At 41.9% G+C, this 16863-nt stretch overlaps 1 protein-coding gene across 1 annotated transcript in view; it reads right to left on the bottom strand.

Moving 5' to 3' along the window:
- GRTP1 (growth hormone regulated TBC protein 1) overlaps positions 1 to 16533 on the bottom strand; it is a 34230-nt gene extending 17697 nt beyond the window's left edge. Inside the window, exons 1-4 of the mRNA XM_084844579.1 lie at positions 15989 to 16533; positions 10446 to 10597; positions 6774 to 6932; positions 1281 to 1405 (exon numbers count right to left, since the gene is read on the bottom strand). Coding sequence (XP_084700705.1) covers positions 1281 to 1405; positions 6774 to 6932; positions 10446 to 10597; positions 15989 to 16047 — 495 coding nt within the window. The 5' untranslated portion in view covers positions 16048 to 16533. The remainder of the gene's footprint in view (positions 1 to 1280; positions 1406 to 6773; positions 6933 to 10445; positions 10598 to 15988) is intronic.
- Positions 16534 to 16863: the final 330 nt, after the last annotated feature.

The following is a 16863-nucleotide window of genomic DNA, read 5'->3' as shown; positions in this document are numbered from 1 at the left end:
GACAGAGGGCTATTTGGCACTTAAACTGCAGCAGGCACAAAGCGCTGCCCCTCAGAAGACATTCAGGGAACAACTACATTCACTAATCGTACATGCCAGCATAAAACAGTACTGCTGCACATAACAGCAAAACAAACCTGTTTTAACTCTTTGAAGGGAAAGTTCACAGTTACATTTCTCAATAACGAGTTACATGTCTGACACATTAACATTACCGGACTGAGATGTATTTAGGAAAGGCCTGAAACACAAGCGCAGGTTATTCAGATCCATGTGCATTGTTCGATGTACTCTTTGGATGTTTAAAGGGGCTCAAAAGCAATGAAATCTGGCCTCCTGCATTGTTCAGCATACATAACCTTTCATCTAGCTGAAAAGGCTTTTCCTTCTTTTAAGATGAAGTGCCTAATTTTTTAAAGTGTAAGCCTTTCAACTGCTTACATTTTAAAATGTAAAATTTTACATTTTACAACGTAAAATGTACATTTTATCCCACCTCCCCTGTACCTCAATGTACATGTAAAATGTACATTTTACATGTACATTGGGGTACAGGGCAGGTGAGGGGCTTGGGCAAGTGTGGGCTCTGCTTGGTGGTGGAGGTGCCTTGGCAGGCAGGCAGCTAAAGGGCCCAGCAGCAGCACTATGCCGAGGAACCACTGGATTCTACCACCAGCCCTGCTGTGGCTAAACGGGATACTTTGGTTTTAGCTTGCAGCCTCCAGACTGATTTGGCATTATGTTCCTTTGAAATCAGTAAGACTTGCTTCCAGAAGAGCAAGTTTGAATTGATGTGTCAAAAAAAAAATAAAAATGAAGGCAACAGCTTTGAGGTACATGCCTAATTGCATGCCATCAGTGCCCTTTGTCCTTAAATTGCACTTCTCCCTCCCACCCCACCCCCATTATCATCTTGCAGCCTCTGATGCTCTTGGAGGGGTTGGAGGTTGGACCCAAGTTTGATATGCAGTGATGCACACTATTTCTGGGAATGTTGGCATGCGAGGCCTTGCCAGCCCCAGATCTGGTGTGAGAGCCCTGAGCAGCAATCTTACAGGCTATTTTGGATATGGTTAGAAAGGCACAAGTGAAGGAAGCAAACTAGAAACTATTGGGATCTGGCTAACATTTAGGATATTAAATTAGTAAAATGCAATGATGAGAAGATAACATGTGTGAACCCTACACTGCTCAAAGCTTGCATTGCAATCAAGCCTACCAGAGTTGAAAATCCTATTACTTCAAAAGAAATACGTACTTGTATTTGTAAAGTTACATACCTGGCAGTATCCCACAGATTGATTATGATGCCCATATGCCACTAATACATTGTAGAGTGTTTTCTGTAAACAGGGATCTGCCGTTTTGCGAAATCTTACATTATCTGGAAATGTCCTATTCATGTCTAAAATAAAAAAAAGAAAACCATTTAAAATATATCTACAAAGCATGCAGCCCACTGAGCAAAGCCTTTGGATTTGAACTGGGCTAGAGTCCAACTTACCCACTGACTTAGTGAATGACAAAATATTACCTATTTGGCATTTGTTTATTCACCTCAGAAACCAGAAGTTATGCAAAATGAAGGCTGTCTTTTCAGAAGATTCCAGTTTGGTTCTAAGTTCTTTTACTCTACAGCAGGCGTAGGCAAACTCTTTGGCACTGAGGGCCACATGAAGTGCTGGGTCGGGGGCCACACACACACACTTTTCCCCACACCTACTGACATCTCAGTGTTCAGGGATAGGAAGGTTCAAGCTAGGGATGTATGAGAAATTCATCTGATTGCTTTGGTCCAGAATTCAGCCAATTCACACCTCCCAGAATGAGGTCCCAAAGGCAATTGGAGGTTGAAGCCTGTACATTTCCAATCCTGAGATGCAATTTGCACCAAAAAATGCAAAAATATGTACATTCAAAAAATGCTCACAACTGATGTGTACATTTGAAAAAATGCATACAACAATGCACACAAATGTTTGTGGGAAAAGAAAAAAAACAGATTAAAATGTAATATGGACTCAAGTCGGTATGAGCTTCAAGGAGGAAATCAAGTAACTTGATGTGCGAATCAGCAAAACTCAAGCTCATCTCTAATTTAAATCTTCCCTCCCTGCCTGATGAGATCAAGCAGGATTGCTAGAGAGGATTTAAAGCCCCCCCCTGCCCCTGCTGCCCCCAGTTATTCTAATCCAGATTGCAGGGAGGGGGGAGAGGCTTTAACCCTACTGTTAGCAGCAGGGAAAGAGCTATCAGTTCCATACACTGCCCAGCTGATGGCTGATTAAGTGAGAAGCGGGGGGGGGGGAGTGGGCAGGGAGCTCTGGGGGCTCCACAGATGCCACGGAGAGTGGACAAAGGCTTCATGACATTCTCATGTTGCCCATGTGTGCCCTACAGAATCCATCAACTTTGCACACTAAGGCTGAACTCCTAAAATGCTTACTAGGTAGTAATCCTCCTTGAACACAGCGTGACTTAATTCAAAGTGAACATGCATAGGATTATGCTACAAGTATTATAAAAAGGTACATTGCTCATTGCATAATTCAAGACTACAATCCAACCCACATTCACTTCTGCACCGATAAATCATACTGAAAGAGGCTAGAATGGTTTGTATGAAATTATTGACTTGGCCAGAAATAAACATTTGAAGAGATATGAGCGTGCACAAAATTCACTGAAACCAATGAGGCATATGCACTTGATTGTACCCTCATTAGCTGATCCCAAACATATTAAAAGTAATTCCCAATGAACTCAATGAGACTTACTTCCTGATAAGTACGTTAGTATTACAGCCTTAAGAAAGGTTTTATTAGTCTTGATTAAATTAAAGGAAGATTCAGCAGATGCAAGGTAGAGACTAAGTTATGTGCGTATAGAATAGTATTTCATAAGACAAAATATAACCAATTGTCTTACTGAAAACTGCACTACCATATTAGCTCATCAAAGGTGAGCTCACACAACAGACCAGTGTAGACTTAAATGGACAAAAATTATGCTTTGACCAACTCCTCCATGTGGATTAGTCCCGCAATCAGCTTGGATTTTTTTTAAAAGGCTCTTCTAAACATAGTATTATGCTATTAAAGGTGTCCCCAACCAGTCGTGTCCGACTCTAGGGTGCGGTGCTCATCCCCGTTTCTAAGCCGAAGAGCCAGCGCTGTCCGAAGACGCTTCCGTGGTCATGTGGCCGGCATGACTGAACACCGAGGTGCACGGAACGCTGTTACCTTTCCTGCCGAGGCAGTACCTATTTATCTACTTGCAATTTCTTGCTTTCGAACTGCTAGGTTGGCAGAAGCTGGGACTGAAGACGGGAGCTCACTCCGTCATGCAGCACTCGGGTCTTGAACTGCTGTCCTGCCGACTTTCCAGTCTGCAGTTCAGCGTCTTAACCACTAAGCCACCGCGGCCCCTTTTTTATGCTATTACTGCAGTCAAAAAAATGAAGTCATGAATGGAAAAATCTGCTCCTTTATGCAAGAGAAAGGTCAAAACCAAGAGAACTTTTCAGGGTAGAGCTGCACACTCATGTATTTTGTTTGTTGTTTGCATCTATCTCTGTAATTCAGCTTAATTACAGTTATTCCTTCACTGGCAAACCAGTTTTAGTCAAATTTAGCATAAACATTAACCTAAGCATTCCTGCTGAAGAAAGAGAAAAAGGGTTCTCATTTTTATTCATCAAAAAAGCTATAAGGACAAGATTTTTTTTCTACAGGTTTAAAAATACATATAAGCATTACATGTTTCACTTGACAATGGATTAGTTCCTGTTTAGTCTTACTTGGAGTAGACTCACTAAAATAAATGGGACTGTAGCCATGATTAACTTATGTCCCAGCAATTTCAATAGGTCTGCTCCAAATATGACTAAATCAGCTCTTTCTCCTTGAATTACAACACAAGAACAAAGCAGCAGTACTTTTAGAAGGTAAATTTTTTAAAACGTTTATTCCTTATTTCTAAGAAGTCAAGCAATTCTGATCTCAAAGACAATGAACCCAGTTCAGAGACCCCTGCACCTAAGATTGTGCTGGAGCTGTTGGTTTTGATGGAGGTGGTGACTGTGGGAAGAAGGAAAAATTCAGTTCCTTCAAACCCTACAGTTAACATTGTGAAGGCAGTAGCACTCACTTTTGCAATGGATAGCATATGGTCAGCACCATATCTGCAGTCCTAATCTCATGACCAGAACCACACAGATATACACATGCTGGATGTGGGTAGCCACATCGATAACATCCACCTTCTGTATGTGGCTCCTAATTGAGTAAGAACTGTTCTTATGTTCACTCTCTCCTCAAACACACACTCAGTAGGTCAGAGTGACTGTATGCAAGCAAGATCATTTCCATAGACTTACTTCTACATAACACAGAATTACTATGTTCTGGTGTATATATCACAGATTCCCATCAGCCACAAAGCCATCAGCAGCCCCATGCAAAAAGGGAGGAGGGAATAGCTAACAACAATTTAAGGAGAGGTTGCTAAATGCCACCCATTGCTGAAAGCCTGCGTAGCGTTAGCCATACGACTAACTGATTTTAGGATTGCATCCTATATAGAAGAGCCACAGATCATTGCAATTGACAGGAGGGTACAGAGGTAAGGAAGCTCCCTTCTCTGTCCAGCCTCTTCTCCCCAATACCTTTGAAGAGGTGGGGCAGAGCCGGAAGCCAGGGGCCTTCTTTTCCATTCTTCTCATCTCAAGAAGGATCTCCTTCTCTTGCCCTCCTATTCTGTCACCGCCCCCACCATATGATAGGGTTCCTTCCAATGCCTCCCCCCCACCTCCACAACTGGAAAACCAAAGCATGGAACAAGACCTCCATGAATAAACCTTCCTAGTGGCTACACCCATGATTATGAGAAAACACAGCAATTCCCTCAATCCTAGAAAGTGTGCTGTCACAAACAAAGGTATTAATGCTTGGGGGTCAGAGGTTGCTTTCCAGGAGGGCTTGGATCACATGCTAGGATTCTCTCTATGTGAACTTGTTCCTTGGAAGCATATAAACCATAACACTATTTTATTATGCATGAGCCAAACTTAATTGTTTAAGTACAAACCATCTGTTTTTATTTTTCCTGGTCAGCCCAGTAGTGTAGTTCCTCCAGTCAGTTATTTGTTAGTTATTTCTTGAAACTTTGAATATACATGTGACATTAGAGCCAACATCCAGAAACAGCATTTCCACTTCAGCAATGCAGGGAAAACACTATGTGTAAGTATCCAATAATAGCCAAATCAAAGTAAAATTGTATTTAATTCTGTAACCTAAGGGAGGCTCCACATGGGTGAAAAATGTCAAGCAACTCTTTCTCACTGTCAAAGCATATCTTCTAAGAGGACTGTTTAAAGTTTTACTTGACTTTAAATTTTATTTTAAATTATAAATGCTTTATAACTATAATGACCTATCATTATTCTGGGCCAAAGAAGCTAGTGTGTTCTACATTTAAAAAAAAAGTTAGAAGGGCAAACATTAAGAACATATTATAGTTTTGCCACACTTTACTGGAGGGCTTACCACTCTTGTTGTGAAAGAATAACCATCACAAGCTTCTGCTGGGAGTTCACTATGGTGAGGGGAAGTGCTAAAAGCAAGACCTAAGAAGTGATGCTTTGCATGGTCTTAGTAAACCTATTACAGTGTGTAATTTGCACTAGTATTTTTATCCATTTCTACAACAAGTTGGTATTTCAAACCACTTCATCATATATATAAAATCTCCTTATTTCACCTGTCAATGGAATTAATGTTATCCCACTGTATCTTTCCTAGGATTGCAGAGGAGACCTTCTCATGTTTGGTTTCATTTTGCACTCCAGGGATTAGCTTCTAGGGGAGATCTCAATAGTCTGTTAAAATGACCTTGAATAATCACCTTAGTCCCTTGCCTGGAACATTAGCTTTGTGAACAAGAAGCTTCTTTGTACTAGCATTGTTGCATCAACCTGATTATCGCTCCATTTCCATTATGCCATATTCAGAAGTGAAATCCCATCTTGTATGGAGCTTGACTTTGGTCATATATCTTCCTCACAAATTAATTATTCAAAGTCTACCAATATCTTTATAAAAACAGTAATCTTTTCTTTTAAAAAAAACACCAGATCATTAGTTTCACTTCCAGCCTAAAGTGATAAAAAGTTGCACAATTGTTCGCACAATTATATAACCCACCATTTGTTAGCCATGTGTTGTTTGGGAGCGTGTGGGAGTGACCAAGTGTGCTGACTCCTGACCTCTCGCCTGTTTCTGGTGCACTGAACAATCCAGCGATGCCCCATCCCTGGCCTGTTCTCATGATGTGCAAACCCGGAATTCCAAGTTGTTGAGGGAGAAACAATCCATATTTAGAACCCATGGTTTGTTCTTGGGTTAAAAATCTGGATTGTTTCAACCCAGAGTTCTCACCCCACGGATGGAACACCCCACAGATGGGTAGTCCCCGAGTTGTTTAGGGCACTGGAAGTGGGTGGTCAGGAGCCAGCTTGCTCCTGCACACTCCCAAACAACCTGCGGTTAACAAATTGCACAAACCGAGCCACTGTCCCACATTGGCAGAAAAAAATACTGCTTTTGTGAAGAGGGCTGCAATGATGTGTACAATTCATGTGTCTCTGTAAGACACATGAATTGTGTCTCTATAAGACACAGCCACAGCTACCTGCACCCATCTCTATACATAGACCACAAGCTTCTAGGTATACAACAAAAGAGACAATACACAAAGGTTTTAAAACTAACCTGTCTTAATTGTTTCCACCAGCTTGTCATTTTTATCCCCGTCAAGTAATTTCTGGTAGTATCCAGGGTTTTGTTCCATGTGGGACTGAGCACCACTGACCACCATCCAGACCAATGCCCGGTGCTCATTTGGAATGCCTTTCCTGATATAGCGTTTCACTGAAATAAAAATAATTTGAAAACACATCTGTGGATATTTAAAGACAAAAGGAAACTTAGGATGGATGTTGAGGGGCATCAAAGTAATCAGCAATTGATGATCATTCCCCAAAGAAGAGCTCAGAAATGCAGAATGAACACTGGGGTGATATTATTGAGAAAAGCAGAAAACATCAGTGACAGGTGAAAATAAAACTACCCCAGAGTCTTTTTAGACAACCAAAAATCATAAGAGATTTTTGTGAGTATGTTTTAGTCCTATTCAAATAGGGAGACTGGGCAGGGTACAGAGAAGATGATCTCTTCTTCTTGATTATCCTGTGCATATGACTCTTAAATTTTGTTGTGATTTCTAGCTGTTAGAGAATTAACTTGAAATGTTATATTTTATTGTGTACATTTTCTGATGTTGCTGTAAGCCACTTTTCCACAGTAAAACCATGCTCAAAGTGGCATATAAATAAAGTGACGATGAAGATGGCGACATCCTGACTGATAGTTCCATCTCTTAGCCACTATGCTATACCATCTCTGAGGAAAGCATGTATGTGCAGTCACTGACTTATGCCACTTTACATGGTTTTAAGGGTGTTAGCAGGAAATCCCCCAGTTTCTCCTATCCTGCAGCCACCCCAGCCATGTGTGCATAGGGACACAGGAACTAACACTATAAATGAAAACTAATTTCAGCTTCTTCTAGAGAACCCTATGAAGTTCCACATTCTTAAAGCAGCTCAGTGGAAGAGCACCTGCTTTGCATGGAGAAGGTCTCAGGTTCAACCACCAGCATCTCCAGGTGGGCCTAGAAAAAATTTCTACCTGAAACCCTGGAGGGCCACTGCCAGTCAGTGTTGACAATGATGGGCTAGATGGACCAAGGGTCTTCCTATGTGCCTAAAGTTTATCATACATAAATATGTGGTATCGTTTATACATCCTGTTCCTGGACCCATTATAAATCACAGCCCACTGAGGTGAGCTCTAATGAAACACTTTCACTCATTTATTTCATTTATTACATTTCTATACTGCCCCATACCCAAAGCTCTCTGGGCTGTTTACAAAGATTTAAAACCATTAATAATACATTATACAAAGTGCAAAACCATTTACATACTAACATATAGACAGACAACACAGACACACTTATATCTAAAACAATTTTAAACAATCAACAATAAGAAAAGTCCAGGACTGGATTAAAACTTCATCATATGCTCAGGTGAGGAGAGAGGGGTCTTAACCTGGTGCCGAAAAGACAGCAAAGTTGGTGCCAGGTGGGACTCATCAGGGAGATGGTTCCATAATTGGGGGGTTGTTGTTACATGTGAACTGGCTCATTCTGGAAATGGCAACCCCATCTAATAAAATGGAATCCGGGCGGGAGGGGATATATACTTGTACATTTCTTCCCTGGGATATTATAATATCTGGATATCTATAGACAAGAAGAAAAGCACCCACATTTGTGTAATAATGTTCCCATAATGTCTCTTTTGCCTTTGCAGCTGGCCTTTCCCCATCATGGCTATTGATTCTGAAAGCAAAGCCAGCCTGAAACACAGTTAAATCAGTTGCTGCAAGCAGAGGCTGCCTTATGACTTTGGCGGACTGTGCAAGGGGAAAGCAGCCCTGCGGCTTAACACACACTCATTATTCCTTAACACGGCTGTCAGTATAACAGCAAAAATGATGCTTAAGGTGGCTATGAATAAAATACAGATTAAAAACAAAATCTTAAGTAAAACATTACATGAAGACAAATAAAAACACAATTAAGAACACAAGAAATAAATGTGTAACTCTAGAATCCTTTAAATTTTGGAAGTTTTAAATGTGTCACATCTACTTCATTTTAATCTAAATAATATTACCCCCCACCATACCAGGTTGATTCAGTAAAGACATACACACACTCTACCTATCTCAACCTATTCTAACTGGGTTTGAGCCAGCGTCCAACCATAACCATTCAAGCTTACAAAATTAAGACCTTATCAAGAACACTTGCTAATTGACTCTCTTAAAGAAATAATTCATGTTTTCAGTGTAAATGGAAGCCAAACTTGATAAGCTTATCACAGTGCTGGAAAAATCCCAGGAGGCACCTGAGCACCCAGAATATGTTGCTGGAATTTAGAAAGCTGGTGTCAAAGAATCTTTAAATATTTTGTCAATCATGCATGGCTTAATCACTTCCCAGTTTGGCCCCAGCTGCTACCTTACTGCTCAATAACAACCACCAAGAATCTGTGGTATCTAGTCACCTAACTAGTTATAGTGCTTTCACAAGTACAGCTAACATGCAATTATAAATTTTCAGAGGGGTAGCAATTATAAAGTTACCATTCAAGTAGTAAACTTGTCAAGCAAACATGAACTCGCTTAACTCTCTTCACAGAAGAAGAAATTACATCTGATAGAGAATTCCTCCTTTTGATTCACCCCATGAGGGCCATGTGCATGCAAATGTAATAAACTTTGAATTTGCTTCAGTCTCAGGATTCATCAAAGTTTGTTCTGTGCATCTCTCTTAACCCAATAAAGTTTAATCTCACTGGTTTGGATCCTAACTTCCGTGACCAGAGTTCCATTCATGGAATGGGGTTTTCTCTCATATCCCCTTCCTGCTGAAGCCCTCTGTGCCCCTTGAAAATCCACTCCCAAGTGTTGGAGGACCCTCTGGAACAGACTAGGATGTGGGAAGGGGCAGCTGCAGCAGAGGGGAGACAGCAAAAATCAGAGGCTTTCCTTGAGTGAACACAAGTGCCTTCATGCTCACGCATTTGGATTCAACCCACTATACTCATATGTTACTTGAATAAGAAATTCAAACTGTACTCTTCTGCCTCACCTTTAGTAGTGTTACACTCTTTTAAGAAACAAGTTGGTATCCATTCAATTCTGCATTTAAATTTACTTTTATAACGACATGCATTTGAAAGTTCTGGTATACAAGTATGCCATGTTTTAAAAAACAGGGAAGGGGAAAGAGAGGGCCTACCCATGACAACTAATGGTGCAATCCTATGCATGTTTAGACAGAGAAAAGGCCTATAACTTCCAGCATGCCCCAGCCAGCAATGCGCCCTTACTGTACCAGGTTTGCAACAAATAGCTGCTGTTACCAGACACTGATAAAACCAAATGGATTAATTTCTTACAAGGATAGAATCTATGTAGAAATGACAGCAATTCATTAATGATCAACTGCCAAATCTAAGAGTTATCCCCACTGCAGTTCTTCCACTAACTATTAGTTTAACAAAAAGGTGTATAAAAAAGCCTGGTGGGGGTGAGTGGGGATTGGAACAATAATAAATCTGAACAAGAAAAGGCAGACATTATCAGATAAAGAATATATGTGGTCCAAAACAATGGGGCTTTTGAAAGTGTTTTAAGTATGATTTCAAAAAAAGAGAAGAAAGCAAGGAACAGAAAATAGGAGGTGTAAATTTAAAGTGTATTTTGCATGTTTTTGTACTCAAATCCCACAACACACTGGAATCTTACCTTTTAAGCTTTTCTTTACAGCACTGTTTCCTTTTAAAAGCTTGGACCACTTAATTGCTCTTCTAGTGAGTACCACTAAGTATCTAGAAAAGAAATCTTCATATGTTTCATAGTCAAAGTCTGCTGGCCTTTCAAATCCATATGGATCCACTCTACAATATAAAACAGATTATTGCACAGACATATTAGTTTTATGAAGTTAAATAACCTTCATTCATATACTAAGACTTAAGTTTATTCTTCAGAAATGCAGCTTAAAGGGTAAAAAACTGAACTTCAAATGGCAGAAGGAAAGTGCATCAAACTGGCAGTGCCAGAACTGACTCAATAAACGTTCTGGAAGTTTAGAAGGCAATTCTGGTTTTGAAGGTATTCAGCAAACGCCAAGCATGTTTTACTAGGAAGTTAGGGTATTTTCACACAGTCCACTAACACAATGAGAAAACACTGATGTGCTTCCTTCCCCTTGCTTCTAGGACCCATGTAAAAAGGCAGAGAAAGGATGTGTAAACCACTCTTAGATCAGCATGTCACAACTCCCCAGAAAGGATATGTAAATCTCCCTTCACACAAGATCAGAAGCAGAGAGAAACATGCTAATTTTTAAGGAACACCCCAATCGTTCTTAGGTCTAAAGGATATATACCCACTGTGGCCATATTTGGATGTCATACTAAATTATGATTTACCAAGTCATGAAAAAGCTTAACCTCCTCCCTGGGCTCATGTACTCCAATGCAGCCAAGTCTGGAAGTTTTCACTATCACTTTTCATTAACTGCAGCTTCCCCTTTATCATCCAAACCTGGAACTGTGGTTAACTTTATGGTAAATTTAAACAAGCCAGCTTCAGAAACTGCAATTTGAACTTGGCTTGTTTGAAATTAACCATAATTAATGTTAACCAGTTTGTTGGTCCATATGACATAACAAACTGTGGTTAGCAAAAAGTGGAAACAAGCTTTTGAGAATTCACTTTTGCAAGTATGAGCTTCCACAATTTTCAATATTAATTTTTGTCACAGAAAATATTTGTTCATACTGTAGTTTGTGACTGCAGTCATGAGACCACTTATTGTATTTAGGATGGTAAGCAGAGCAGGGTTGCTTTGTCTAATGCTTTATTACAATTATAAGGTCTCTGGGCTTTACTCAAAAGACAAGGGACTATTGTCATGTTATTCAATTATGCTGGGGGGAGGGGCTGCATACTGCACCTATATCATGTCCATACTGTTTAGTACGGTTGTCACTTCTCCAGTCTTAACCACCATATATCCCTACGATAATGTCTATATGCATTTAAAAAATGGTAGCAGATATTGCAGCCAATGGTCACCCTTAAGTGGAAAGCAATGACAAGAGAAAGATGAAATACCCAGATAATAGTTGGGTTACCTGGGTATTGAGGTCAAGGGCAACATATATGAATCAACTCTGACGGAAAACCCCAAAAGAAAAACACAGTGCTGGCTACTGGTTTTGCAGGCACTTGGGCAAGAAACTCTCAATGGGCCCCCTCTTTTGGCAAGTCTATCTTTCCTCTGCCATTGTCACCAGCTGTTATTGCTCCTTTTTCTCATCATTGCTGCAACTTGCTTGACAGGCAGTGATCAAGAAAGCAGTGCCATCTGCTGTTCCTCACCACCACTGGCTGGCCAGACCAAGAAGCAGGTAAACAAGCAGATTGCAATGGTGAAGGGAAGCGAATCCATAGGGCTCTTGCCAATGGGCCCTTGCTGGGATGCGGGCCATGCCCAACTATGCCTACCCTTGACACCGGCCCAGCACACAACACAACTCCATCTTTCCTTTACATTAGCATAACTCATGCCTAATAGCAAACAAATAGCAAATGTGACACTATTTAGAATAATGGTGCATGAGTCAAAATGTTATAAGCCATGATAGCTAAATGAACTTCCTGAATACCAAGAAATCTTCCATGCCTAATTTCATACTGAGGAAAGAATAATCTCAGTTTCAGAAATACTATAAATGTAGTAAGTCTCCAGGCAAAAATTCAGCACAGCACCAAAAATAGTTAAGTGTCTAGGCAGACATTCAACAGGTGCAGCTTTCCCAATCACTTGCTACATAGGTAGGTAATAAATTTCTGCCTGACAAAGGACTGTCAGTGTTCTGTTGTTCATTGCAGAAATAAGTGGTTGATAGTGCAGTGTAAATGACCAGATAGTTATCCAACAGGTACAGCTTCCCCAATTACATGCCACACATATACGCAATGATCCTATTTAGTGTTTAGAGATTTCACGAAGGTTTATACTCCTGCAGAGGATGTGATTCAGTGCATTAAATGGGGGCGGGGTTCATAGGATAAAACTCTAAGCTAAGGAAATTGTTGTAAGCTAAGTCTTCTGCCTTAATATCCACAACATGTAAGCTATAAATATGTTATCTAAAATACAGTATTATTGTAAGCCAGGCAATGAAACCAACAATGTCACACAAGAAAAAGGGGCTAAGGACATGAGTCAAGATATTCTAAGTTCAAATCTCATTTCAACCTCTATTGCACTGGGAGGAAGCAGAAGGGATGTAAGCAAGCCATAGTTTTCTCTTTCTACCCATCTGTAATAGAGTGGTAATAAAATTAATCTACCTTACAAGGTTGTTGTAAAGATTACTGAGATGCATACATGGTATTTAAAGCACTTTGCATGCTGGCAATGCACTATATAAACGCTGAGTATCACTAAGTGACAGGGATATCAATGGCTCATTTATACTCTGTGGTCCCATTATACATTTTCTGTGATTCTAACCCTAGAGCATTTTTTCTTTATTAAGGCTTGTTACAAATCCAAGGGTAGAATCCCATTAAAGTCCTACTTAGAGTAGACCCATTTAAATGAATGGGACTTAAGTTAGTCATGACTAATTTAAGTCCCATTCATTTCAGTGGTTCTACTCTAAGTAGGACTTCAGTGGAATTCTACCTCAAGATCTGCAACTTCTCAAAGTTGTTACCCCAACTTTACAATAATGATTTACTCAGACAAGAAAACCCTATTTTAGCCATGGTCTATTCTTGACTACCAGGCAAGGCCCCCTCAGGTTTTGCATAAAGTTCTGAATTCCATCCACCTCTATATAATGGGAACAATATTTATTTACATGGTTGCTTATCTGAACACACAGAGAAGGCAACAGGTCAATCAGAAATACCCCCATTTTCAACTTCCTCTAGCCTCTGGTTATTAGCTTCTTGAACACATGGTAAGACTAGAGAATGAAAAATTGTGGTTTAAGTCATTTCCAAGAAATAATCACAGTTTCATAAGGTACTCAAAGACCGATGATCTGCAACAGCTATGTGTGCTAAAGCGCCACTGGTTTCAACTGAAGCTTTGCTGTTGTTGTTGTTGTTGTTCAGTTGTGTCCGACTCTTCGTGACCCCATGGACCATAGCACGCCAGGCCTTCCTGTCCTCCGCTCTCTCCCGGAGTGTGCTCAAGTTCATATTCATTGCATCAGTGATGCTATCTAGCCATCTCATCCTCTGCCGTCCCCTTCTCCTTTTGCCTTCAGTCTTTCCCAGCATCAGGGTCTTTTCCAGGGAGTTTTCTCTTCGCATTAGGTGGCCAAAATATTTGAGCTTCAGCTTCAGTATCTGTCCTTCCAATGAGCATTGTGATACATTCCATGGGGTTTTCTTGGCAAGAATACTGGAGTGGGTTGCCATTTCCTTCTCCAGTGGACCACATTTTGTCAGAACTCTCTGCCATGACCTGTCCATCTTCGCCCTGTACGGCATAGCTTATGGCTTCACTGAGTTACGCAAGCCCCTTCGCCACAACAAGGGAGTGATCCATGAAGGGGTCAACTGAAGCTAAGTATGCATAATTATGCAGATTTATCCAAGGAAAGCATTTGAGAAAGTTGACGAAATTCCAGCAGTTCGATCCCGGCACATTATGTTGTCTTTCTCAAGTCTTCTGGAACTGCATGTATAGTATCGTGGATAAAAATATCTCTCCACAATTTAGTCTTCCAGAGGTATGTCCATATATCCAAGCATTTAGGCCACATGTAGCAAAATAAGTCATAAAACTTTTTCTGGACTGTATCATGAGTACAATGTGTTTCTATGCTTCCCTACAGAAAAGTATCACATAGCAATCACCTGGAACTTAAGCTTTGTATAGCCATACCTCCCCTTGGTCTTTCAGCCTGGTTGGTGGGGGAGCATTCAGTCACACCCACCTCCACCTCCAACCTGAAGAGGTACAGCCCAGGGAAAAACATTATCACTTGATTCTACTGTATGTATGAAAACGGGCCTTTTCATTTGATGATGTGCACCAGAGCAAAGAACACAGTATTAGCCACGGTCTGGTCACGAAGAGGGAAATATTAATCAAGCAGCCTTGATGTCTCATCAGTCCCTCTGTAGAGATTCCATTGAGAAAAACAAGCTGTTAATACTACAGGGAACTTCTGTCTAGTCTATATTCAGCCTCTTCATATTCTCCACTGACTATCAACGTTGGCACACCCTATTTAATATTCCTTTAATATATTTTTTTTCAATAAAATAAGTTGTTACACATTCTGTTATAAGTTAAATATTATTTTGCATGCTATCTCTTTTTAAGTATGTACATCATAATATTCAAACATGAGTTTGGAAAAAATTCTTCTTGCTTTTCTAATGCTCTTCATGCTAATACCAACAAGGAAAAAGGTTCTAGAAAATGAGCACTGTAAATAGTATTTCCAAAATAATGAAAATCCTATATTATGAAGATAAGGGTACTACTAAGAGTACATTTTAAGAACTGGAATAAATTATATTTTCAAGTGGAGGTGTTTTAAGAACAGGAAGAAAAGCCCACAGTTAACAGTGAAACTTTCCAAGGAGTGAGTTTAGGGCAGCAGCTTTAAACTATCACACTGGAGGCATTCAAGACGAGGCTGGACAGCCATCTGTCAGGGATGCTCTGACTTGGATTCCTGCATTGAGCAGGGGGTTGGACTCGATGGCCTTGTAGGCCCCTTCCAACCCTACTATTCTATGATTCTATGAATCCAGGCAGTGAGAAAGTAGCTTTATCACGCGGAAATAAACATCGTTTATGGGGTGGTCGCATTGTTCAGTGGAATTAGCTGCTCTAGTGAATATGATAACAAAGCAACATATTTGTCTTCTCGAAGTAATCTTGTGTCCATTAAAACCTGGAGGGCATTCGTTGGAATGCCAGGCCAGGTGCGAATCCAATATCGAAAGGGAATTCAGGCCACGCAGATGTTAAAAGTCTCATTAAAAGCCACACCCGCGGCCCTTTCAGCGATAAAGGGGAGCTCCGGCACTGGAAGTTTACCCAGAGCGTAAAGAGGCGCTTGCTTGCTTTGTCTCTTCTCTCTGCCTCGTGTCCCTTTCGGAACATCTCAAACCAATCGCTTCTTTATTAACTTCCTGTTACACCTGATCCATCCGGAGGGCCACTACCCCACCCCGAGAATAAGTCCGCCGAAAACACGCACGCAAAGTCGAGAGCGCTCAACAAGGCTACGGCATACCTGTGCGCGTTGCTCTCCCGGGTCTCTCGCTTAGCTCGCCGCTCTTCCTCCCGCTCCATGGGAAGGGAGTATTCGGGATTCCTCCAGCACAAAATGATCGGGGGCGAGAAAAAGAGGAAGGGAAAAACCCGGCTGCCCTCCTCCTCCTTCTTCCTCCCCCGTCCCGTTCCCCCGCGGGAGACGAGTCAAAGAAGCCCCGCCGCTGTTGTCAAAAGGGCGGCGTGAGGCTCCTTCTTTCTTCCCGCTCCTAAAGCGCTACCAAGTGGGCACAGCTGCTGCAAAACGCCAAGAATACGGTGAGCCACGGAGAGCGCAGGAACGGTACGTCCACACGGGAGGAGGGTGGAATCGGCTCAACGGTCCACCCGCGTTATCCCTCCAAGGGCTGTTCTGCGGCTCCCAGAAAGAGGAGCAGGGCGCGCCGGGCTTCCCAGAGCGGCGTCCCTCCCATGCTCGACGCCTTTTACGCGGGTCCGTCTCGCGCTGGGGAAAGGCGGCCGCCTTTGCTTTGAATTCTAGTGCAGCTCCTTGCGCCTCCCACCGGCGGGAGCTGAGCGCCAAACTGCGCCTCCTTAAGGACAACGCCAGCGCAACCTTCGGCTGAGGCAGGCGAGCCCTGGGAGAACAGCTGAGAAGACGCCCCGCCCCGGGCGACGCCTCCTAACCTGCGCTGGGCTCCCTCCCGCCTCGGCTCGGTCCTGCGACCTGCGCGCGCACTTCCCGGGACAGCCTTGGCTGGAGCGGAGGAGTCGCCGCCGCGCTCTGCCCACAGGGAAGGCGACCCAGCTGGGCGGGTGGGCAGGGAGGCGGGAGCTGGGAGGGCAGCTCGGCGTGGCGGCGCGGGGAGAGAGAGACAGACCGAGAACCTGTTTTCA

The sequence above is a fragment of the Heloderma suspectum genome, chromosome 3 (assembly GCF_057233095.1).
Source record: "Heloderma suspectum isolate Gila_16-S chromosome 3, 16-S_ref, whole genome shotgun sequence".
Lineage (NCBI taxonomy): Eukaryota > Metazoa > Chordata > Lepidosauria > Squamata > Helodermatidae > Heloderma > Heloderma suspectum.
The sequence above is the reverse complement of the archived record's forward strand: the minus strand, read 5'-3'. Positions and strand labels throughout refer to the sequence as shown.